The sequence below is a fragment of the Lithobates pipiens genome, unplaced genomic scaffold (assembly GCF_037356315.1).
Source record: "Lithobates pipiens isolate NorthernLeopardFrog02 unplaced genomic scaffold, aLitPip1_a1.2 Scaffold_28, whole genome shotgun sequence".
In the NCBI taxonomy this organism is placed as follows: domain Eukaryota; kingdom Metazoa; phylum Chordata; class Amphibia; order Anura; family Ranidae; genus Lithobates; species Lithobates pipiens.
Window position 1 is genome coordinate 230218693 of NW_027507789.1, and position 25293 is coordinate 230243985.

The window sequence follows — 25293 nt, forward strand, 5'->3', positions numbered from 1 at the left end:
AACACTCACATTCCCTGATAGACTCAGCACTGACCAATGAGGCCTCATTGTAGGTACGACATCCCACAACTGATCAAGAAGTTCAGCTTCTCCTCCAAAGACGATAAGCCTGTGGTGGTCACCAATGAGAACGCTATGAAAGACGACGGTCAGCCTGTGGTGGTCACCAATGAGAACGCTATGAAAGACGATGGTCAGCCTGTGGTGGTCACCGATGGAAACACTATGAAAGATGATGGTCAGCCTGTGGTGGTCACCAATGGAAACACTATGAAAGACGATGGTCAGCCTGTGGTGGTCACCGATGGAAACACTATGAAAGATGATGGTCAGCCTGTGGTGGTCACCGATGGAAACACTATGAAAGATGATGGTCAGCCTGTGGTGGTCACCAATGGAAACACTATGAAAGACGATGGTCAGCCTGTGGTGGTCACCGATGGAAACACTATGAAAGATGATGGTCAGCCTGTGGTGGTCACCGATGGAAACACTATGAAAGACGATGGTCAGCCTGTGGTGGTCACCGATGACATCTCTGAACAGCCTCCAGGAGCAGAACAGACTGCTGGTAAGCATATAAGTGAGGACGTCCAGCACTGCTGTTTACACCAACACTGCACACATAACCGCTATCGGCTCCATCCCAAGTTATTGTAGCATTTACATTTTGCTTCCTTCTGTTCCATAGACATGTAGTGCTGACCCCCCACTAGGGCCCGTTGTTTGGGTCCCGAGGTTCTTTCCCAGTAATGAGCCAGGAGAACTGTCAGTCGCTCTTCCGGCTCACTGATCAGTCTAGGGGTAGTCTCTCTCGGCCTCCCAGACTCTGCTCTGCTGGTTCTCCTACCTACCTAAGAGCTGCATCCGTGTCACCGACAACTCTACCACCTCCTCTTCTATTCTTCTTTGTATGGGGCCCCCAGGCTGTGTCCATCCTTGGAACCCTTTTATTCTACCTGCACACCTCCTCCCTGGGCCAACCTTTCAATGCATCTCTATGCTGATGACACCCAGATCCATCTCTCTACTCGCCTCACCTCCAGACCCATCTCTCTACTCCTCACCTCCAGCTCCATCTCTGCTCCTCACCTCCAGACCCATCTCTCTGCTCCTCACCTCCAGACCCATCTCTCTGCTCCTCACCTCACCTCCAGACCCATCTCTCTACTCCTCACCTCCAGCTCCATCTCTGCTCCTCACCTCCAGACCCATCTCTCTGCTCCTCACCTCCAGCTCCATCTCTCTGCTCCTCACCTCCAGATCCATCTCTCTACTCACCTCGCCTCCAGATCCATCTCTCTACTCACCTCACCTCCAGACCCATCTCTCTGCTCCTCACCTCCAGACCCATCTCTCTACTCACCTCACCTCCAGACCCATCTCTCTACTCACCTCACCTCCAGACCCATCTCTCTACTCACCTCACCTCCAGACCCATCTCTCTGCTCCTCACCCCCAGATCCATCTCTCTACTCACCTCACCTCCAGACCCATCTCTCTACTCACCTCACCTCCAGACCCATCTCTCTACTCACCTCACCTCCAGACCCATCTCTCTACTCACCTCACCTCCAGACCCATCTCTCTACTCGCCTCACCTCCAGACCCATCTCTCTACTCACCTCACCTCCAGACCCATCTCTCTACTCACCTCACCTCCAGACCCATCTCTCTACTCACCTCACCTCCAGACCCATCTCTCTACTCACCTCACCTCCAGACCCATCTCTCTACTCACCTCACCTCCAGACCCATCTCTCTACTCACCTCACCTCCAGATCCATCTCTCTACTCACCTCACCTCCAGACCCATCTCTCTACTCACCTCACCTCCAGACCCATCTCTCTACTCACCTCACCTCCAGACCCATCTCTCTACTCACCTCACCTCCAGACCCATCTCTCTACTCACCTCACCTCCAGACCCATCTCTCTACTCACCTCACCTCCAGACCCATCTCTCTACTCACCTCACCTCCAGACCCATCTCTCTACTCACCTCACCTCCAGACCCATCTCTCTACTCACCTCACCTCCAGACCCATCTCTCTACTCACCTCACCTCCAGACCCATCTCTCTACTCACCTCACCTCCAGACCCATCTCTCTACTCACCTCACCTCCAGACCCATCTCTCTACTCACCTCACCTCCAGACCCATCTCTCTACTCACCTCACCTCCAGACCCATCTCTCTGCTCCTCACCCCCAGATCCATCTCTCTACTCACCTCACCTCCAGACCCATCTCTCTACTCACCTCACCTCCAGACCCATCTCTCTACTCACCTCACCTCCAGACCCATCTCTCTACTCACCTCACCTCCAGACCCATCTCTCTACTCACCTCACCTCCAGACCCATCTCTCTACTCACCTCACCTCCAGACCCATCTCTCTACTCACCTCACCTCCAGACCCATCTCTCTACTCACCTCACCTCCAGACCCATCTCTCTGCTTCTCGCCTCCAGACCCGTCTCTCTGCTTCTCGCCTCCAGACCCATCTCTCTGCTCCTCACCTCCAGATCCATCTCAAAAATCATGCAAAAAGTAAACAAATCTACGCTCCTCAAAGTGTAGAAATCACTGAACATTTATTATTTAGAACGTTTATTATACATAAAACCGCACTGTGCATATCAGTATAATCACCGGCTGTCAACAAAGTGTGCAATGGGTCCAAGTACAGACCCCATAAACCCCAGTGATCCTTTCTCAGGAAGCCCCACATTGGCCCTGTTCGGTGTATGATGTCTGCTCTCCTCTCTCTGTAGGGATTGATGGTGGTGGTCCTGATGCAGCAAATGTCCTTCTACAATTCCTCTGCTCTGAGCAGCCACTCTACACTGGTAAGAGGAATAACATAGATGGGTTTTACCAGACATCCATATATGTCTTGACTGGGGGGGATGCAATATGGGACCTGAAGACCCCTCTGAATCATATATATTTTCTCTGTCTTAGGTGAGAACAGCGACCAGAGTTCCGATGATGATGACATCTATGACGTTCCTCGCCCACAGGCCATGAACTTAACTGTTTATTCAGGTAATACAGAAGACCCCTGTGCCCCAGCCCCATCCCCATCCTGTACTCGGATTTGCTACCTGGTGCACAGACCTTCCCCCGGGCTGTGTATAGAGATATCCAGACCAGGGCTGGACAGAGGGATAGGCAGGACAGGCAGCTGCCTTGGGCACTTCATCAGAAGTGGGCACAAAAACCGAGTTATGGAGGAGTGCAGTACACTTTAACCTTTTTGTGTTTGACCTTGTCCCAGCACTGATCCAGGAGCAATAATCGGCTACCAATGAAGGTGTATATAGAGCAGACAACCTGCTCGTGTCCGGTGATTAGTCCTGCCTTTACTATCCCCAATGAAACAATTAGGAAGACCTGGATGTGTATGCGGGTCACCTTCTCTCCTGTTCTGGTTGTGTCAGAATTGGGGAAATGATGAGAGAACAATGGCCGTGTATTCAGGGTGATAAGGGACCTTACTAAAGTTGTTCCCTCTGGTGTCTGCAGAGCGCACCGCAGTGGGGGAAGAGCAGCAATGCACCGCAGGGGAGGAGGAGCAGCAATGCACCGCGGCAGGGGAGGAGGAGGAGGAGCAGCAATGCACCGCGGGGGAGGAGGAGCAGCAATGCACCGCGGGGGAGGAGGAGCAGCAATGCACCGCGGGGGAGGAGGAGCAGCAATGCACCGCGGTGGAGGAGGAGCAGCAATGCACCGCGGGGGAGGAGGAGCAGCAATACACCGCGGCAGGGGAGGAGCAGCAACGCACAGCGGGGGAGAAGGAGCAGCAACGCACCGCGACAGGGGAGGAGGAGCAATGCACAGCGGAGGAGGAGCAGCAACGCACCACCCTGAGTCACCTTCAATTGTACGACCCCCCAACCTCAGACATCTCAGGTCAGTTTGTTACCATAGAGAACCTTTTTTTTTTTTTTTTTCTCAGATTGCCTGGTGACATCACTGAACTGTACGCCATAACATGCTACAGGGACAGCACTATGCGGAAAGTCTCCTCATCGCTTTGGGTGTCAAACTAACTTTTTTGTTTTCATTATTCTGTCACATTGATAGACTTCTAAAGAATACACGACAGGTTCTCTTCACTGCATGCTACAGACAGTGCGCCCCCTTCCTGTATGTAACAATATGGGGTGACAGCGGTCAAACATCAAATTAAAGAGTGCTTCAATGTGAGCGGATGTGTGCTGGATTAGCTCCTGACCCGACCTGCTGATTGCTAGCCTGATATCAGCTGAGGGCAGGTATACCAGTGCAGGGGGCTGGAGGCTGGGACGTGGAGCGTTGTGGGGATAGAGGGAGAAAGAGCGTGATGTCTGATGCGATTTGATGTGATGCGATGCAATGTGGTGCAATGTGTGATGCGATGCGGTATGTGATGCGATGCATGATGCGATATGCGATGTGTGATGTGATAAGTCGGAGGGAGACTGAAGTGAGCTGTTGTACGTCGCTGTAAATCCCAGTGTGAATATTTGGCGGGTCTCCCACACCCCAACCCCATGCTCTGTGCCCCGTGCCCTGAGCTCTGATTTGTACGCTTGGCACTCTCAGTATTGTTACCACCTCATCCCTTTAAACCCAAACACATATGAATTACACGGGTTCTGTGGCTGAATAAGATGGTAATTAAACCCACTTGGTGTCTTATCTGCATTTAATCAGCCTCAGAACCCGTGTAATTCTCTGTAAAAACTCTGTGGAAATGTGATGATTTATATGCAGGAACAACTCTGTGGAAATGTGGTGATTTATATGCAGGAACAACTCTGTGGAAATGTGGTGATTTATATGCAGGAACAACTCTGTGGAACTGTGCTGATTTATATGCAGGAACATTGCTACTGCATTTCTTTGCACCTATTTTTTATTTTTTTCTTGCAAAATATTTTGGAGCATTTAAGATGGTCACACTGCTTGAAGTATTTGAAATGCTGGAAGTATCTGAGGGTATCGGGAATATATGAAAAGTTTGATATTTGAAGTAGCAGAAATACCTGAAAAGTGAGAAAATATTTGAAAGAACGCAGAGATCTGAAATTCCCGAAATATTTGAAATACCGGAAAAATATCTGAAATATATGAAAGTTCTTAAAATATCATCGTAATTTGAAATATCTGAATCACTTATAATATCTGTATATTTGAATTATTTGCAGTACCTGAAATTTTCAAGCCACTAGGCTAGGGATCATTAACGGCCTGACCAGAGCACTTTTTGCGATTCGGCACTGCGGCGATTTAACGGACAATTGCGCGGTCGTGCAACGTTGAACCCAAGCAAAATTGATGTCCATTTTTTCCCACAAATAGAGCTTTCTTTTGGTGGTATTTGATCACCTTTTGTGGTTTTTCATTTTTGTGCTATAAACAAAAAAAGAGCGACAATTTTCAAAAAAAACAATATTTTTTGCGCTAATAAATATCCCCCAAAAATATATAAAACATTTTTTTTTCCTCAGTTTAGGATGATATGTATTCTTCTACCCATTTTTGGTAAAAAAAAAAATCCAGTTTTGAGGCTCTGTGACACGATTGCCCCGGGATAGCGGAGGACATTGTGGTCACGCTGTACGTGGCGCGCACGCACCTGCTATCCCCGGCTCTTAAAGGGGACGTACATTTGCCCACTGCTGCCATTGTGCCAACTTATATCAGGGTGCAGTGGTCGGCAAGTGGTTAATAGAGCTATGCAGAGAAGGCACGGGGGGAGGGAATAATGACGGCCCAGAATATCAAGGACAGTTATGAGTCTTCCTCCCAAAAAATATTGCCAAAAGATAAAAATTCAGGGGAGAAGCAGAAAAACCCTCCAGGAATAATGACTACCGAAGCTTCAGCAATACAACACACACATCAATCACTGGTACACATAATGGAAAAGCAAGATCATCAGGAGCAGACTCTGGAATACACAGCAATGAATGAATGAATAATTTGTATAGCGCACAATGCGAACTGAATCGCATCAAGGCGCTGTGCGGAGCTTTGTTGTCCAGCTTCTAGAAGAGGAAGGTCTTGAGTTTTTTCCTGAAGACCTGGAGGTTTTCTTCCATGTGGATGTTGGTTGGTAGAGCGTTCCATAGCCGTGGTCCTTGGACAGCGAATCTCCATTCCCCCTTTGATTTGTACCGAGATTTGGGAATGAGGAGGAGGTCTTGGTTAGAGGATTGAAGACTGCGATTTGGTGTGTAATGATTTATTTTCTCGAATAGGTATTGAGGAGCGTCTCCATGCATGCGTTTGTGGGTGAGGCAGAGGGTCTTGAATGTGATCAGATTCGTTACGGTTAGCCAGTGTAGGTTCCTCAGTGAAGGAGAGATGGATTCCCAGGGTTTTTTTCCCTGTTATCAGCCTTGCCGCCGTGTTTTGGATAAGTTGAAAGCACGCAAGTTGGTAATCCTATGTAAAGCGAGTTTGCGTAGTCCAGTCGTGAATTAATGATTGTTCCAACTACCACTGCTTTGTGCTTCTTTGGGATGAAAGGGATGAGTCTGCGTAGCAGGCGGAGCAGATGGTTAGAGTCACTGACTATGGCTCCTATTTGGGCATCCATTGACATTTGCAAGTCAAAAGTGACCCCGAGACTCTTTGCCTTGGTCTTTGGGGAGATGGTCTGCCCAAAAATGGTGGGGGGTGTCCAGGAGATCTTGGTTCGGGAATTATGGTTTGCGTGGAGGATGAGAAGCTCTGTTTTTGATTTGTTGAGTTTGAGGGAGTTGGTGGTCATTCAGTCTTTAATCAGAGCGAGGCAATTTTCTAGTTGCTGATGATGGTCTTTTTGTCCAGTGATACAAAAGTAAAGTTGCGTGTCGTCAGCATATGAGTGGAAGCAGAGGTCTGATGATCTGATGATATTGAGGAGTGGGTGGATGTATATGTTGAAGAGCACTGGCGACAAGGGCGATCCTTGAAGGACTCCGCAGTGACTGCCTGGGTTTCAGAGGTGAATTCTCCTAGTTTCACTGTAGAACGATTTCCTAGGAAGGATGCGAACCATTGAAGATCTGAATCTAAGGCTCCTGCTACTTATGTGAGGCGGATGAGTAGAGTATTGTGGTCCACTGTATGAAACACTGCACTGAGGTCCAACAGTACCAGGAGGCATGAATCTCCGTCATCTGCTGCTTCGAGGGCGTCGTCCCATATCTTGAGGAGTGCTGTTTCTGTTTATTGGCCCGGGCGGAAGCCTGATTGCAGCGGGTCCAGGAGTTTGTGTGTATCCAGGTGGTGTTGTATCTGTTGAACTACCGCTTTCTCCATGATCTTGGAGATGGTGTTGAGGCTTGTTATCGGCCTGCGGTTGTTCGGGTCCTGAGGGTCGAGGTTGGGTTTCTTTAGCAGAGGTTTGACAATGCCTTGTTTGCGGGCACCCGGAACAATCCCTTCTTTAAACGACTGATTTATGAGGTGGGTTATAGTGGGAGCCACGATGTTTGAGCATTCTTTCAGGAGTTTTGTGGGGATGATGGTAATTGGTGATGTACTGTCTCAAAAGTTTTTGATGATGGTTTTTAGTAATGTCCGCGGTAATTGGGGTCAGAGAAAACTTCGGCGGTTGTGGGATGTTGGTGTAGATATCTTTTTGCTTCTGTTGACTGAGTTTGGCTGTGTTTGTTTTATTTTTTATTTTTATTTTTATTTTTTTTTTCTGATGAATTCTTTTCCTCATGGTTTCGATTTTGTTGATGAAAAAATCTGATAATTCATTGCAGAAGTCTTGGGTTTTGTTTTCTGGGGGCTCTAAGCATACCAAGTTCATCGATTTGAGCGACTATTTTAAACCGTTTCCGAGGGCGGTTTAAGGCCATTGAGATCGCATTTGAGAAATTATCCTTTTTAGCTTTGAAGATTGCTTTGTGATAATTCACCGTGAGTCCTTTGTTGTTTGTGTGGTTTAGAGGAAGGAAGTTTATACAGAGGAGGAAAAGAGATCTGGAAGTAAATCAGTTATCAAAGATGGCATACAAAATGCACAGGGAGGAGAACCAACCTTAAAAGATGTATTTCAAGCAGTACAGATATGCAATACCACATTAATCACACTATCAAACCAAATTCAGTATGTACGCGAGGAAGTTACCATTATACACCACCATATGGAAAAAGTTTGAGAACGCACAACCTCTGTGGAGGATAGAATAAGCAATGTTGAAGATACTTTTGACCTTTATGCAACGGGATCTAAAAGGTTTACAGTCCAAACACCACGCTAATTACATGGATGCTTTAGAAAATGGGTTACGCAGAAATAATGTCAGGATATTGGGCCTCCTAGAACAGATGGAAGGAAGAAATGCTATAGAAAATATTAAACATTGGCTGTTGAGGATTTTTGACAAAGTATTTCTCCCCTTTCTTCTCTGTCGACCGTGCTCATAGGATGCCGTCCCCCACCCCCCCTCCAGGAAAGTTTATACGCCCATTTATTGTTAAAATGCTGCCTTTTGGTGACAGACATAAAATAATGGCCTTGTTCAGAATCCTACACCTGCAAACCAAGCTATATGGAAAGATGTACAACTTCTATAGACAAGACCAGCTATGGAAAAATCTGAAGGGGAACAATCTTCAACAAGGAGTAAATATTTTGAGACGGGTGAGAAAAATGGGGAAAATGTTAGCATATATTACTAAATCCCCGGCTAAGTCTGACATACCCTGTATACGCATATCAAATGGGAATATCTCCCATAGCCAAGAGGATATACTATCCTCGTTTACTACTTTTTATAGAGATCTATATCGGAGTAAGGCCATTTATCATCAGAATGAACTTAAAGATTTTTTTTGCATCCTTTTATAATACCATCCATTTCAAATAAGGAAAGGGAATATATGGATGCACCTTGAACATTAGATGAATGAATTGGGGCAGTTTCAGATTCCTCTAATGGGAAAGCACCTGGCTTAGATGGCTTACCATCAGAAATCTATAAAAGCCATGGGGACGTCTTGTTGCCAGAACTGCAGAATGTACCGGATCACGCACATGCATCTAAGTTCCTTGGAACCATGAATGATGATTTGCATCATAGTAATACCCACGCCAGACAAGGACCATCTATTGCCAGAATCTTATCGTCCAATTTCATTATTCAATTCTGATGTTGAGATCTTGGCATATAGGCTAAAGAGGGTCATACATAAGTTGGTGCATGTGGACCAACCGGGTTTTATACCGGGTAGGCCCACAACCACGAACTGGAGAAGACTCCTTTTTTTTTTTTTTTTTTAAACCTACAGATACCATCAGATAATGTAGGGAGCAGAGCCATATTATTGCTAGACACAGCCAAAGCATTTGATTGCATCAAGCGGGCATATCTATGGGAGGCTATGGAGAAATTCGGGTTGGGTAAAGGATTTGTAAAGTGGATCAAATTATTATACACAGCCCCACGAGCATGTATACAGATAAATGGAGGAATATCAAAGCATTTTATTCTGACCAGAGGTACCAGGCAGGGGTGCCCGCTGTCACCGTTACTATTCCCATTGGCTATAGAACAGACCACAGCTATCAGGGCCTTCGAGAGAGAGGAGGAAGATTCCAATAAAATGTCATTATACGCCGATGATGCCTTATTATTTTTGGGAGAGACGGATCAATCCCTAACATATGTGATAAAGGTGAATTAAAATTTTGGTAGGGGGTTGTTATAAATTGGGAGAAGGGATGGACTGACAACTCATAGGGCCCCCGGGCAATAGGAGAATATGGGGCCCCAGAGCAATAGATTATGGGACCACACACTCACACACACGGGGCAGCTATAATCTTGGGATTTTTTTTAAAAAACTCTGATTTTTACATACTTTCCCTGTTTTATTGAGGCTGGCAACCCTGATGGGGCCCCTTAGTGGCATGAGACCCTCGGACAGTGCCCGAATGGTCAGTCCGCCCCTGATTGGGAGAAATCCGTACAACTCCCCGTTGATGAGTTAACAGTGGCTTTACCACAAATAGAGCATAAGATACAGGTTGTTACATCCTTTAAATATTTAGGGATAAGGGTCTCTTCAAATTTAAAGGAATATATTAATTATAACCTAGCCCCCATATTAGATAAGATGAAGAGTAAAGTATGGTCCAAACTAAGGTTGTAGGGCGAGCAAATTTAATAAACAAATGGTGTGGGCCCCACAGTAGTCTTACACAATTCACCCTTAAATGGTTAAAAAAAATAGACGCCCTGTTTTGAATCTTGCTATGGAAGGGGCAAAACGCTAGAATTACACTTCATACATTACAACTTCCCAGAGGAGGGGGAGGGGGGGCCTTGCTATGCTAAAATGTATTTTTTAGCAGCACAACTACACCAGGTTGCTGGATGGGAAGTAATCGATTGGACAGACCCCATTCAATCAATAATTCTGACTAGATCTTCACAATGCCATTGATGGCGCAAATAGAATCGGGTAGCCTGGTTGATGGGCAAGGCCCAACTCTCTTGGGACCCAGAGCAGGATGTGGTGGCAATTGACCCGCCCCAGGTGTGATGTCACATCCTGCTCTGTGTCCCCAGTGGCTCTCCTCATTTCCTGGACTTGGTTTCCTCGCCGACAACACGTGGTTTGCTGTCACCAGCGGCTCTTGTGGTGGTCGGCTTCCATCCAACGTGGCCTGGCTGCAGATGAGCGCTTTGATTTTATATTTCTGTGAGTTTGCATTTGGCTTTTTAACCATAATTGAATGCAGCACTTAGCTGGCGTGTTCCTTTTAGTGGTGACAGTGCTGCCGCTGTCACATGATCACTCACAGCCAGTGTAGTGAAAACTGCCACTTTATAATATCATGTGGTCACTCAGCCAGTAGTGGGTTATGTCATTATGATGTCACAGAACCATGGTGTTTGAGGTGGTGGTGACTGGTGCTCTTGAACTTTCAGGAGTGGTGTTGAAGGCATCTACAGAAGTTCCGGACATTTCCTCGCCTGCCTGCGTTCCGGAGAGTCCTGCAGAGGAGAGCTCACCTGACTGAGACTGGCACAGCGAGCGACAACCCGATGACCGATAAACTGTCTTCTGTTTGGCCGAGAAAAGAAGATGAATGAGGGTGACGATGGCCAAAAACTGTCCCGGACCAGCCCCCCCCTCTTTCTTTACAATCCCTATAACCCCGCCTCCCCAACATGGAAAAACGCATTTCCATTCTTCTACAAAGAGCGTCCAGAAAGGATACAAATCTTCTCCTCGAGATCATCATATAAATCGAGTGCTGCAAGAAAGGTCCTCTCCCCTGTGACTGCACCTTCTCCACCATACCATTCCCCCCGTTGTCCGAGCTCAGGAGTGCTCATGTCCTATAATTCCCCCCCCATTGTCCGAGTTCCGGGGTCCTCATGTCATATAATCCCCCTATTGCCCGAGCTCAGGGGTCCTCATGTCCTATAATCCCCCCCCCCCCATTGTCCGAGCTCAGGGGTCCTCCTGTCATATAATTTCCCCCCCCCCCATTGTCCGAGCTCAGGGGTCCTCGTGTCCTATAATTTCCCCCCCATTGTCCGAGCTCAGTGGTCCTCATGTCATATAATCCCCCTATTGCCCGAGCTCAGGGGTCCTCATGTCATATAATCCCCCCCCCCATTGTCCGAGCTCAGGGGTCCCCATGTCATATAATCCCCCCCATTGTCCGAGCTCAGGGGTCCTCATGTCATATAATCCCCCCCCCCATTGTCTGAGCTCAGGGGTCCTCATGTCATCCCCCCCCATTGTCTGAGCTCAGGGGTCCTCATGTCATATAATCCCCCTATTGCCCGAGCTCAGGGGTCCTCATGTCATATAATTCCCCCCCCCCTCATTGTCCGAGCTCAGGGGTCCTCATGTCATATAATCCCCCCCCTCATTGTCCGAGCTCAGGGGTCCTCATGTCATATAATCCCCCCCCCCTCATTGTCCGAGCTCAGGGGTCCTCATGTGATATCTCCAACTCCTCAGCACCAGATACCCCTGTCTGAGGATCTACTGTACATGTCATATACAGGGCATAGAGATCCAGAGGCGGGTTATGAGGGAGGCACAGGAGAGGGATGAGACCTATCGATGGATAGAAAGGGCAGCCAGGCAGATCGGTATTTCATTGTATTATTGTTTAATAGCAACTTTCACTTCACATGTATTATATATTATATACTCCTCACTCAATAAACATTAAGATTGTATCTTCATAACTTCCAGATGTCCTTTATTTGGATACCCCCCCTCTCTATTATACCCCAATCCCCCCGTCCCTCTATTATATCCCAACCCCCTCTGTCCTTCTATTATACCCCGATCCTTCCTCTGTCCTTCTATTATACCCCGATCCTCCCTCTGTCCTTCTATTATACCCCAATCCCCCCCCCCTCTGTCCTTCCATTATACCCCAATCCTCCCCCCCGCTGTCCTTCTATTATACCCCAATCCTCCCCTGTCCTTCTATTATACCCCAATCCTCCCCTCTGTCCTTCTGTTATACCCCAATCCTCCCCTCTGTCCTTCTGTTATACCCCAATCCTCCCCTCTGTCCCCCTTTTTGTCTATCTATTGTAGAAAGGGGATTTGGGTAGAATAGTGGGAGTGGGGGGGGGGGATTTGGAGGTATAATAGAGGGACAGAGTCAGAATTGGAATATAATGGAAGAACATAGTAGCACTGGGGTTCAGAGGGATAGAGGCGGTATTGGGGTGATATAGAAGTACAGAGGAGGAATAAGGGGTGCAATAGAGTGGGAGAGTAGGGATTGCTGTACAATAAGGAAGGAGAGTGGTACGAGAGGATTGAGGGTACTGTAGAGGGACAGAGTGGGGACTGGGTTACAATACAGAGACGAGGGCTAGTTGGGGTACAGTAGAGGTATAGAGGGGGGTCCAGATGCTGAATGACTGCATTTCTAGGTAATGTTCCTATTTCTGGGTCCAATATACTCCACAATGGTGTGAATTATAAAATGCCCACTAGATGGCGACAGAGACTGGCACTTGCTGCAGCAGATGATCCTGGGTCTGGAGCATGCGCAGTGCTCCTCCAATACTCAGAGTGGGCAGAATATTGGCTGAATGTTAAGATCTCTGGGGGTCCAGCACAGCACAAGCCCCCTCTGCACAGTTCTTCTACTTTTTACTGAGCAGAAGGCGGGGGGGGGGGGGGTAGATGGACTTTGTCATATAATGGTACAGGTGGGGGGGCTCTTTATTAGACTGATGTTTGCAGGGAAATGCTATTGATCTGTGTGTAGTATAATGATACAGGCAGTGGGGGGCATATGGGAGGGTAGATGGTAATGATCTGCGCAGTATAATAATACAGGTGGGAGGAGGGGAATTGCTTGCGTTATGATAGAATGGGAGGGGAGATGGTAATGTGTTCCGTACTCTCACTCCGGTGGGGGTGGTGCAGGGGAGGAGGGGCTCTGTTTACTGAGGACAGAGGACACATGATGTCAGTTTGTGATGAGGAATCCTCTAAAGGGATCACTTTCGAGGGAACCCCAGGAGGTTGGGGGGCCACACTGGGCTTTGAGCCTCCGAAGACGTCCCAAGGATGGGGGAGCAACAGGTGGACGGGGGTTCCCAGGTGCAGCAACAGGTGGACGGGGGTTCCCAGGTGGGACAGCAGGTGAACGGGGGTTCCCAGGTGCAGCAACAGGTGGACGGGGGTTCCCAGGTGCAGCAACAGGTGGACGGGGGTTCCCAGGTGGGACAGCAACTGGATGGGGGTCCCCAGGAGGATGGGGGTCCCCAGGTGGGACAGCTGGTGGATGGGGTTCCCCAGGTGGGACAGCAACTGGATGGGGGTCCCCAGGTGGATGGGGGTCCCCAGGTGGGACAGCAGGTGGACGGGGGTTCCCAGGTGGGACAGCAACTGGATGGGGGTCCCCAGGTGGATGGGGGTCCCCAGGTGGACAGGGGGTCCCAGGTGGAACAGCAGATGGATGAGGGTTCTCAGGTGGAGCAGCGGTTGAATGGGAGTTTCCAGGTGAACAGAGGTCCCCAGGTGGAGCAGCAGTTGGATGGGGGTTTTCAGCGGGACAAGGGTTCCCAGGTGGAGCAGCAGATAATACGAGGTTCCCAGATGGAGCAACAGGTGAATGAGGGTTCCCAAACGGAGCAGATTGAAGTTCTTGGGTCCCTGGAGCTGCCGGCCAATGAAGAGGTATGTCTTTGTATAAACTTTTGTATGACATGGTTCCATGGTGGGATATGTTTTAACTATTTGGGGTAGAAGGAAATAATCACACTGCAGAGTGGAGTTCAAAGAGATTGGTGCAGAGGGACAGTGGTGGGATCAGTGTAGATTGATCAGTGTAGAGGGACAGTGGTGGGATTGGTGTAGAGGGATCAGTGTAGAGGGACAGTGGTGGGATTGGTGTAGAGGGATCAGTGTAGAGGGACAGTGGTGGGATTGGTGTAGAGGGATCAATGTAGAGGGACAGTGGTGGGATTGGTGTAGAGGGATCAGTGTAGAGGGACAGTGGTGGGATTGGTGTAGAGGGACAGTGGTGGGATTGGTGTAGAGGGATCAGTGTAGAGGGACAGTGGTGGGATTGGTGTAGAGGGACAGTGGTGGGATTGGTGTAGAGGGACAGTGGTGGGATTGGTGTAGATGGATCAGTGTAGAGGGACAGTGCAGGGATCAGTGTAGAGGGACAGTGCAGGGATCAGTGTAGAGGGGACAGTGCAGGGATTGATCTCTAGGACCCCTACAGTCAGTGTGGTTCCCTTGGGTTCGTAGTGATAGTATACAGGTAATATTTCTGCTGTTGAATTGCTGGGCTGATAAATATGTTTGTGTCTCTCCTCTGCTCCTTCACTCAGCACTGGAAAGGGCTTTTCCAGCAGGTAAGTACCACCCTCTGTCTGTGACCATATCTGTTCCTTCATGTGGAGTGATATTCCTGTGTGACAGGGGCCAGATACATGGATGAGGCGAGGAACTGGTACATCTCTGAACAGAAAGTAGAGGCACTGGTACAACTCTGTGTAGTAGATACATGGAGGGGGTAGAGACACTGGTACAACTCTGTGTACTAGATACATGAAAGGAGTAGAGGCACTGTATAGTAGATACATGGAGGGGCTAGGGACACCTGGTACAGCTCTGTGTAGTAGATACATGGAGGGGGTAGAGACACTGGTACAGCTCTGTGTAATAGATACATGGAGAGGGTAGAGACACTGGTACAACTCTGTGTAGTAGATACATGGAGAGGGTAGAGACACTGGTACCGCTCTGTGTAGTAGATACGTGGAGGGTTGGTGACTGGTCAGGTGAGGCGGTTGGTGACGGGTCAGGTGAGGCGGTTGGTGACGGGTCAGGTGATGTGGTTGGTGACGGGTGAGGTGAGGCGGTTGGTGACGGGTCAGGTGATGCGGTTGGTGACGGGTCAGGTGATGTGGTTGGTGACGGGTCAGGTGATGTGGTTGGTGACGGGTGAGGTGATGCGGTTGGTGATGGGTGAGGTGATGCGGTTGGTGACGGGTCAGGTGATGTGGTTGGTGACGGGTGAGGTGATGTGGTTGGTGACGGGTCAGGTGATGTGGTTGGTGACGGGTCAGGTGATGCGGTTGGTGACGGGTGAGGTGATGTGGTTGGTGACGGGTCAGGTGATGTGGTTGGTGACGGGTGAGGTGATGCGGTTGGTGACGGGTGAGGCGAGAAGGTTGGGGACTGGTGAGGTGAGGTGGTTGGTGACGGGTGAGGTGAGGTGGTTGGTGACGGGTGAGGTGAGGTGGTTGGTGACGGGTGAGGTGATGCGGTTGGTGACGGGTCAGGTGATGCGGTTGGTGACGGGTGAGGTGATGCGGTTGGTGACGGGTGAGGTGATGCGGTTGGTGACGGGTGAGGTGATGCGGTTGGTGACGGGTGAGGTGATGCGGTTGGTGACGGGTGAGGTGAGGCGGTTGGTGACGGGTGAGGTGATGCGGTTGGTGACGGGTGAGGTGATGCGGTTGGTGACGGGTGAGGTGATGCGGTTGGTGACGGGTGAGGTGATGCGGTTGGTGACGGGTGAGGTGATGCGGTTGGTGACTGGTGAGGTGATGCGGTTGGTGACGGGTCAGGTGATGCGGTTGGTGACGGGTGAGGTGATGCGGTTGGTGACGGGTGAGGTGATGCGGTTGGTGACGGGTGAGGTGATGCGGTTGGTGACGGGTGAGGTGATGCGGTTGGTGACGGGTGAGGTGATGCGGTTGGTGACGGGTGAGGTGATGCGGTTGGTGACGGGTCAGGTGATGCGGTTGGTGACGGGTGAGGTGATGCGGTTGGTGACGGGTGAGGTGATGCGGTTGGTGACGGGTGAGGTGATGCGGTTGGTGACGGGTGAGGTGAGGCAGTTGGTGACGGGTGAGGTGATGCGGTTGGTGACGGGTCAGGTGATGCGGTTGGTGACGGGTGAGGTGATGCGGTTGGTGACGGGTGAGGTGATGCGGTTGGTGACGGGTGAGGTGATGCGGTTGGTGACGGGTGAGGTGATGTGGTTGGTGACGGGTGAGGTGATGTGGTTGGTGACGGGTGAGGTGATGCGGTTGGTGACGGGTGAGGTGATGCGGTTGGTGACGGGTGAGGTGATGCGGTTGGTGACGGGTGAGGTGATGCGGTTGGTGACGGGTGAGGTGATGCGGTTGGTGACTGGTCAGGTGATGCGGTTGGTGACGGGTGAGGTGAGGCGGTTGGTGACGGGTGAGGTGATGCGGTTGGTGACGGGTGAGGTGATGTGGTTGGTGACGGGTGAGGCGAGAAGGTTGGGGACTGGTGAGGTGAGGTGGTTGGTGACGGGGTTGGTGACGGGTCAGGTGATGCGGTTGGTGACGGGTGAGGTGAGGCGGTTGGTGACGGGTGAGGTGATGCGGTTGGTGACGGGTGAGGTGATGCGGTTGGTGACGGGTGAGGTGATGCGGTTGGTGACGGGTGAGGTGATGCGGTTGGTGACGGGTGAGGTGAGGCGGTTGGTGACGGGTGAGGTGATGCGGTTGGTGACGGGTGAGGTGATGCGGTTGGTGACGGGTGAGGTGATGCGGTTGGTGACGGGTGAGGTGATGCGGTTGGTGACGGGTGAGGTGATGCGGTTGGTGACGGGTCAGGTGATGCGGTTGGTGACGGGTGAGGTGATGCGGTTGGTGACGGGTCAGGTGATGCGGTTGGTGACGGGTGAGGTGATGCGGTTGGTGACGGGTCAGGTGATGCGGTTGGTGACGGGTGAGGTGATGCGGTTGGTGACGGGTGAGGTGATGCGGTTGGTGACGGGTGAGGTGATGCGGTTGGTGACGGGTGAGGTGATGCGGTTGGTGACGGGTGAGGTGATGCGGTTGGTGACGGGTGAGGTGATGCGGTTGGTGACGGGTGAGGTGAGGCAGTTGGTGACGGGTGAGGTGATGCGGTTGGTGACGGGTGAGGTGATGCGGTTGGTGACGGGTGAGGTGATGCGGTTGGTGACGGGTGAGGTGATGTGGTTGGTGACGGGTGAGGTGATGCGGTTGGTGACGGGTGAGGTGATGCGGTTGGTGACGGGTGAGGTGATGCGGTTGGTGAGGGGTCAGGTGATGCGGTTGGTGACGGGTGAGGTGATGCGGTTGGTGACGGGTGAGGTGATGTGGTTGGTGACGGGTCAGGTGATGTGGTTGGTGACGGGTCAGGTGATGCGGTTGGTGACGGGTGAGGCGAGAAGGTTGGGGACTGGTGAGGTGAGGTGGTTGGTGACGGGTGAGGTGGTTGGTGACGGGTCAGGTGATGCGGTTGGTGACGGGTGAGGTGAGGCGGTTGGTGACGGGTGAGGTGATGCGGTTGGTGACGGGTGAGGTGATGCGGTTGGTGACGGGTGAGGTGATGCGGTTTGGTTGGTGACGGGTCAGGTGATGTGGTTGGTGACGGGTCAGGTGATGCGGTTGGTGACGGGTGAGGCGAGAAGGTTGGGGACTGGTGAGGTGAGGTGGTTGGTGACGGGTGAGGTGGTTGGTGACGGGTCAGGTGATGCGGTTGGTGACGGGTGAGGTGAGGCGGTTGGTGACGGGTGAGGTGATGCGGTTGGTGACGGGTGAGGTGATGCGGTTGGTGACGGGTGAGGTGATGCGGTTGGTGACGGGTGAGGTGAGGCAGTTGGTGACGGGTGAGGTGATGTGGTTGGTGACGGGTCAGGTGATGCGGTTGGTGACGGGTGAGGCGAGAAGGTTGGGGACTGGTGAGGTGAGGTGGTTGGTGACGGGTGAGGTGGTTGGTGACGGGTCAGGTGATGCGGTTGGTGACGGGTGAGGTGAGGCGGTTGGTGACGGGTGAGGTGAGGCGGTTGGTGACGGGTGAGGTGAGGCGGTTGGTGACGGGTGAGGTGATGCGGTTGGTGACGGGTGAGGTGATGCGGTTGGTGACGGGTGAGGTGATGCGGTTGGTGACGGGTGAGGTGAGGCGGTTGGTGACGGGTGAGGTGAGGCGGTTGGTGACGGGTCAGGTGATGCGGTTGGTGACTGGTGAGGTGATGCTGTTGGTGACTGGTGAGGTGATGCGGTTGGTGACGGGTCAGGTGATGCGGTTGGTGACGGGTGAGGTGATGCGGTTGGTGACGGGTGAGGTGATGCGGTTGGTGACGGGTGAGGTGATGCGGTTGGTGACGGGTGAGGTGATGCGGTTGGTGACGGGTGAGGTGATGCGGTTGGTGACGGGTGAGGTGATGCGGTTGGTGACGGGTCAGGTGATGCGGTTGGTGACGGGTGAGGTGATGCGGTTGGTGACGGGTGAGGTGAGGCGGTTGGTGACGGGTGAGGTGATGCGGTTGGTGACGGGTCAGGTGATGCGGTTGGTGACGGGTGAGGTGATGCGGTTGGTGACGGGTGAGGTGATGCGGTTGGTGACGGGTGAGGTGATGCGGTTGGTGACGGGTGAGGTGATGTGGTTGGTGACGGGTGAGGTGATGCGGTTGGTGACGGGTGAGGTGATGCGGTTGGTGACGGGTCAGGTGAGGCGGTTGGTGACGGGTGAGGTGATGCGGTTGGTGACGGGTGAGGTGATGCGGTTGGTGACTGGTCAGGTGATGCGGTTGGTGACGGGTGAGGTGAGGCGGTTGGTGACGGGTGAGGTGATGCGGTTGGTGACGGGTGAGGTGAGGCGGTTGGTGACGGGTGAGGTGATGCGGTTGGTGACGGGTCAGGTGATGTGGTTGGTGACGGGTCAGGTGATGCGGTTGGTGACGGGTGAGGTGATGCGGTTGGTGACGGGTGAGGTGATGCGGTTGGTGACGGGTGAGGTGATGCGGTTGGTGACGGGTGAGGTGATGCGGTTGGTGACGGGTGAGGTGATGCGGTTGGTGACGGGTGAGGTGATGCGGTTGGTGACGGGTCAGGTGATGCGGTTGGTGACGGGTGAGGTGATGCGGTTGGTGACGGGTGAGGTGATGCGGTTGGTGACGGGTGAGGTGATGCGGTTGGTGACGGGTGAGGTGAGGTGGTTGGTGACTGGTGAGGTGATGCGGTTGGTGACGGGTGAGGTGATGCGGTTGGTGACGGGTCAGGTGAGGCGGTTGGTGACGGGTCAGGTGATGCGGTTGGTGACGGGTCAGGTGAGGCGGTTGGTGACGGGTCAGGTGATGCGGTTGGTGACGGGTCAGGTGATGCGGTTGGTGACGGGTGAGGTGATGCGGTTGGTGACTGGTGAGGTGAGGTGGTTGGTGACTGGTGAGGTGATGCGGTTGGTGACGGGTGAGGTGATGCGGTTGGTGACGGGTCAGGTGAGGCGGTTGGTGACGGGTCAGGTGATGCGGTTGGTGACGGGTCAGGTGAGGCGGTTGGTGACGGGTCAGGTGATGCGGTTGGTGACGGGTGAGGTGATGCGGTTGGTGACGGGTGAGGTGATGCGGTTGGTGACGGGTCAGGTGAGGCGGTTGGTGACGGGTCAGGTGATGCGGTTGGTGACGGGTGAGGTGATGCGGTTGGTGACGGGTGAGGTGATGCGGTTGGTGACGGGTGAGGCGAGGAGGTTGGTGACGGGTGAGGCGAGGAGGTTGGTGAGGCGAGGAGGTTGGTGACGGGTGAGGTGGTTGGTGACGGGTGAGGTGGTTGGTGACGGGTGAGGTGAGGTGGTTGGTGACGGGTGAGGCGAGGAGGTTGGTGACGGGTGAGGCGAGGAGGTTGGTGAGGCGAGGAGGTTGGTGATGGGTGAGGTGGTTGGTGACGGGTGAGGTGGTTGGTGACGGGTGAGGTGAGGTGGTTGGTGACGGGTGAGGTGAGGTGGTTGGTGATGGGTGAGGTGAGGTGGTTGGTGACGGGTGAGGTGGTTGGTGACGGGTCAGGTGAGGTGATTGGTGACGGGTGAGGTGGTTGGTGACGGGTGAGGTGATTGGTGATGGGTGAGGTGGTTGGTGACGGGTGAGGCGGTTGGTGACGGGTGAGGTGGTTGGTGACGGGTGAGGTGGTTGGTGACGGGTGAGGCGGTTGGTGACGGGTGAGGTGAGGCGGTTGGTGACGGGTGAGGCGGTTGGTGACGGGTGATGTGGTTGGTGACGGGTGAGGTGATGCGGTTGGTGACGGGTGAGGTGATGCGGTTGGTGACGGGTGAGGTGAGGCGGTTGGTGACGGGTCAGGTGAGGTGGTTGGTGACGGGTGAGGTGAGGCGGTTGGTGACGGGTCAGGTGAGGTGGTTGGTGACGGGTGAGGCGGTTGGTGACGGGTGAGGCGGTTGGTGACGGGTGATGTGGTTGGTGACGGGTGAGGTCAGGAATAATGGGTTTATCCCGGTCATGACTGTCAGGGGATGTCGGTGCGGAGGTTGTCTGGTGCGGCATGCCTGACCCCGGGTAACCCCTCACCCTACACACCCCAGTATCAGGATTCTTTATATTGCTCCCCTTGTTGGGTGACTTCTCCTGAGAGACCAAACACCAGAAATGCAGTTTACTCTGCCATGGGCCCGCTATGCACCTACCTGTATACAGTATGTGACAAAAGTAAGTACACCCCTCAGTGACATTCCTTCTCTCTTTTCATGTGACAACACTGAAGAAATGACACTTGTCTACAATGTAAAGTAGTGAGTGTACAGCTTGTATAACAGTGTACATTTCCTGTCCCCTCAAAATAACTCAACACACAGCCGTTAAAGGGGTCGTACATCCTATGCATTAAGGTGAAAAGACCCCCCCCCCCATTTACTCACCGGAGCCCCGTATTTCCCATGCCGGAGATGGGCTCACCCTCTCTGCCAGTTGTCACGGCTGTTAATTGGATAGATTGATAACAGCGCAGCCATTGGCTCCCACTGCTATCAATCAAATCCAATGACGTGGGAGGCGGGGCAAAGTCCAGCATTCTGTGTCTATGGGCGCAAATGCTGGCCTCGGGAGTGCGCCCGCAAGGTAATCCCCAAGGAAAGAACTTCCTCATGGCAAAGAACTCTCTGAGGATCTGAAGATAAGAATTGTCGCTCTACATAAAGATGGCCTAGGCTATAAGAAGATTGCCAAGACCCTGAAACTGATCTGCAGCACGGTGGACAAGACCATACAGGGGGGTAACAGGACAGGTTCCCCTCAGAACAGGCCTCGCCATGGTCCACCAATCATTGAGGGGACCATGAATGCCAACATGTACTGTGACCTACTGAAGCCGAGCATGATCCCCTCCCTTCAGAGACTGGACCGCAACATCCATGATGTCGGGGCTGGTGGAGGGGTGTACTTACTTTTATCACATACTGTATGAATATCCTCTGGTGTAAAAGATTGCGCTCCATTCCCTGCATTGGGGCACACTGTCATCACATGATTTCATGTTCATGTTTAATGATCAGCAAGAAGATGTCATACAGGTGACATTACCTGCCCAGACAGGCGGAGCTTCCCCTTCCAATCAGGATAATTATTGTCTGCATAACTCCGCCTCCTCACTACAAGTAATGTGCCCCAACCCCCCCTCTGTCCTTCTATTATACCCCAATCCCCCCCCTCTGTCCTTCTATTATACCCCAATCCCCCCCTCTGTCCTTCTATTATACCCCAATCCCCCCTCTGTCCTTCTATTATACCCCAATCCTCCCCTCTGTCCTTCTATTATACCCCAATCCTCCCTCTGTCCTTCTATTATACCCCAATCCTCCCCTCTGTCCTTCTATTATACCCCAATCCCCCCTCTGTCCTTCTATTATACCCCAATCCTCCCCTCTGTCCTTCTATTATACCCCAATCCTCCCTCTGTCCTTCTATTATACCCCCAATCCTCCCTCTGTCCTTCTATTATACCCCAATCCCCCCTCTGTCCTTCTATTATACCCCAATCCTCCCTCTGTCCTTCTATTATACCCCAATCCCCCCTCTGTCCTTCTATTATACCCCAATCCCCCCCCCCTCTGTCCTTCTATTATACCCCAATCCTCCCTCTGTCCTTCTATTATACCCCCAATCCTCCCTCTGTCCTTCTATTATACCCCAATCCCCCCTCTGTCCTTCTATTATACCCCAATCCTCCCTCTGTCCTTCTATTATACCCCAATCCCCCCTCTGTCCTTCTATTATACCCCAATCCTCCCCCTCTGTCCTTCTATTATACCCCAATCCTCCCCTCTGTCCTTCTATTATACCCCAATCCCCCCCCCTCTGTCCTTCTATTATACCCCAATCCCCCCTCTGTCCTTCTATTATACCCCAATCCTCCCTCTGTCCTTCTATTATACCCCAATCCCCCCCTCTGTCCTTCTATTATACCCCAATCCCCCCCCCTCTGTCCTTCTATTATACCCCAATCCCCCCTCTGTCCTTCTATTATACCCCAATCCCCCCTCTGTCCTTCTATTATACCCCAATCCTCCCCTCTGTCCTTCTATTATACCCCAATCCTCCCCTCTGTCCTTCTATTATACCCCAATCCCCCCTCTGTCCTTCTATTATACCCCAATCCCCCCCCCTCTGTCCTTCTATTATACCCCAATCCTCCCCTCTGTCCTTCTATTATACCCCAATCCTCCCCTCTGTCCTTCTATTATACCCCAATCCCCCCTCTGTCCTTCTATTATACCCCAATCCTCCCTCTGTCCTTCTATTATACCCCAATCCCCCCCTCTGTCCTTCTATTATACCCCAATCCTCCCCTCTGTCCTTCTATTATACCCCAATCCCCCCCCTCTGTCCTTCTATTATACCCCAATCCCCCCCTCTGTCCTTCTATTATACCCCAATCCTCCCTCTGTCCTTCTATTATACCCCAATCCCCCCCTCTGTCCTTCTATTATACCCAAATCCCCCCCTCTGTCCTTCTATTATACCCCAATCCCCCCCTCTGTCCTTCTATTATACCCCAATCCCCCCCCTCTGTCCTTCTATTATACCCCAATCCTCCCCTCTGTCCTTCTATTATACCCCAATCCCCCCTCTGTCCTTCTATTATACCCCAATCCCCCCTCTGTCCTTCTATTATACCCCAATCCTCCCCTCTGTCCTTCTATTATACCCCAATCCTCCCCTCTGTCCTTCTGTTATACCCCAATCCCCCCTCTGTCCTTCTTCTGTTATACCCCAACCCCCCCTCTGTCCTTCTATTATACCCCAATCCTCCCCTCTGTCCTTCTATTATACCCCAGTCCCCCCTCTGTCCTTCTATTATACCCCAATCCTCCCCTCTGTCCTTCTGTTATACCCCAACCCCCCCTCTGTCCTTCTGTTATACCCCAACCCCCCCTATGCCCTTCTATTATACCCCAATCCTCCCTCTGTCCTTCTATTATACCCCAACCCACACTCTGTCCTTCTATTATACCCCAATCCTCCCCTCTGTCCTTCTTCTGTTATACCCCAATCCCCCCTCTGTCCTTCTGTTATACCCCAACCCCCCCTCTGTCCTTCTGTTATACCCCAACCCCCCCTATGCCCTTCTATTATACCCCAATCCTCCCTCTGTCCTTCTATTATACCCCAACCCCCCCTCTGTCCTTCTATTATACCCCAATCCTCCCCTCTGTCCTTCTATTATACCCCAATCCTCCCTCTGTCCTTCTATTATACCCCAATCCTCCCCTCTGTCCTTCTATTATACCCCAATCCTCCCCTCTGTCCTTCTATTATACCCCAATCCCCCCTCTGTCCTTCTATTATACCCCAATCCTCCCCTCTGTCCTTCTGTTATACCCCAACACCCCCTCTGTCCTTCTGTTATACCCCAATCCTCCCTCTGTCCTTCTATTATACCCCAATCCCCCCTCTGTCCTTCTATTATACCCCAATCCTCCCCTCTGTCCTTCTATTATACCCCAATCCTCCCTCTGTCCTTCTATTATACCCCAATCCCCCCTCTGTCCTTCTATTATACCCCAATCCTCCCCTCTGTCCTTCTATTATACCCCAATCCCCCCCCTCTGTCCTTCTATTATACCCCAATCCCCCCCTCTGTCCTTCTATTATACCCCAATCCTCCCTCTGTCCTTCTATTATACCCCAATCCCCCCCTCTGTCCTTCTATTATACCCCAATCCCCCCCTCTGTCCTTCTATTATACCCCAATCCCCCCCTCTGTCCTTCTATTATACCCCAATCCCCCCCCTCTGTCCTTCTATTATACCCCAATCCTCCCCTCTGTCCTTCTATTATACCCCAATCCCCCCTCTGTCCTTCTATTATACCCCAATCCTCCCCTCTGTCCTTCTATTATACCCCAATCCTCCCCTCTGTCCTTCTATTATACCCCAATCCTCCCCTCTGTCCTTCTATTATACCCCAATCCTCCCCTCTGTCCTTCTATTATACCCCAATCCTCCCCTCTGTCCTTCTGTTATACCCCAATCCCCCCTCTGTCCTTCTTCTGTTATACCCCAACCCCCCCTCTGTCCTTCTTTTATACCCCAATCCTCCCCTCTGTCCTTCTATTATACCCCAGTCCCCCCTCTGTCCTTCTATTATACCCCAATCCTCCCCTCTGTCCTTCTGTTATACTCCAATCCCCCCTCTGTCCTTCTGTTATACCCCAACCCCCCCTCTGTCCTTCTTCTGTTATACCCCAACCCCCCCTATGCCCTTCTATTATACCCCAATCCTCCCTCTGTCCTTCTATTATACCCCAACCCCCCCCTCTGTCCTTCTATTATACCCCAATCCTCCCCTCTGTCCTTCTATTATACCCCAATCCTCCCCTCTGTCCTTCTTCTGTTATACCCCAATCCCCCCTCTGTCCTTCTGTTATACCCCAACCCCCCCTCTGTCCTTCTGTTATACCCCAACCCCCCCTATGCCCTTCTATTATACCCCAATCCTCCCTCTGTCCTTCTATTATACCCCAACCCCCCCTCTGTCCTTCTATTATACCCCAATCCT

At 51.7% G+C, this 25293-nt stretch overlaps 2 protein-coding genes across 4 annotated transcripts in view; both read left to right on the top strand.

Moving 5' to 3' along the window:
- Window positions 1–12211, top strand: part of LOC143936255 (uncharacterized) — a 39758-nt gene extending 27547 nt beyond the window's left edge. For 2 of the 3 annotated variants that reach the window (XM_077460692.1, XM_077460691.1), the window contains 5 exons: window positions 54–571; window positions 2777–2851; window positions 2967–3050; window positions 3531–3917; window positions 10931–12211. In XM_077460692.1, coding sequence (XP_077316818.1) covers window positions 54–571; window positions 2777–2851; window positions 2967–3050; window positions 3531–3917; window positions 10931–11022 — 1156 coding nt within the window. In that variant the 3' untranslated portion in view covers window positions 11023–12211. The remainder of the gene's footprint in view (window positions 1–53; window positions 572–2776; window positions 2852–2966; window positions 3051–3530; window positions 3918–10930) is intronic. The other variant, XM_077460694.1, reaches the window with a different exon arrangement.
- A 1149-nt stretch (window positions 12212–13360) lies between these two features.
- The window catches only part of RHBDL3 (rhomboid like 3), a 46106-nt gene continuing 34173 nt past the window's right edge, over window positions 13361–25293 (top strand). Inside the window, 2 exon segments of the mRNA XM_077460688.1 lie at window positions 13361–14174; window positions 14837–14860. Of these exon segments, the coding sequence (XP_077316814.1) occupies window positions 13563–14174; window positions 14837–14860 (636 nt within the window). The 5' untranslated portion in view covers window positions 13361–13562.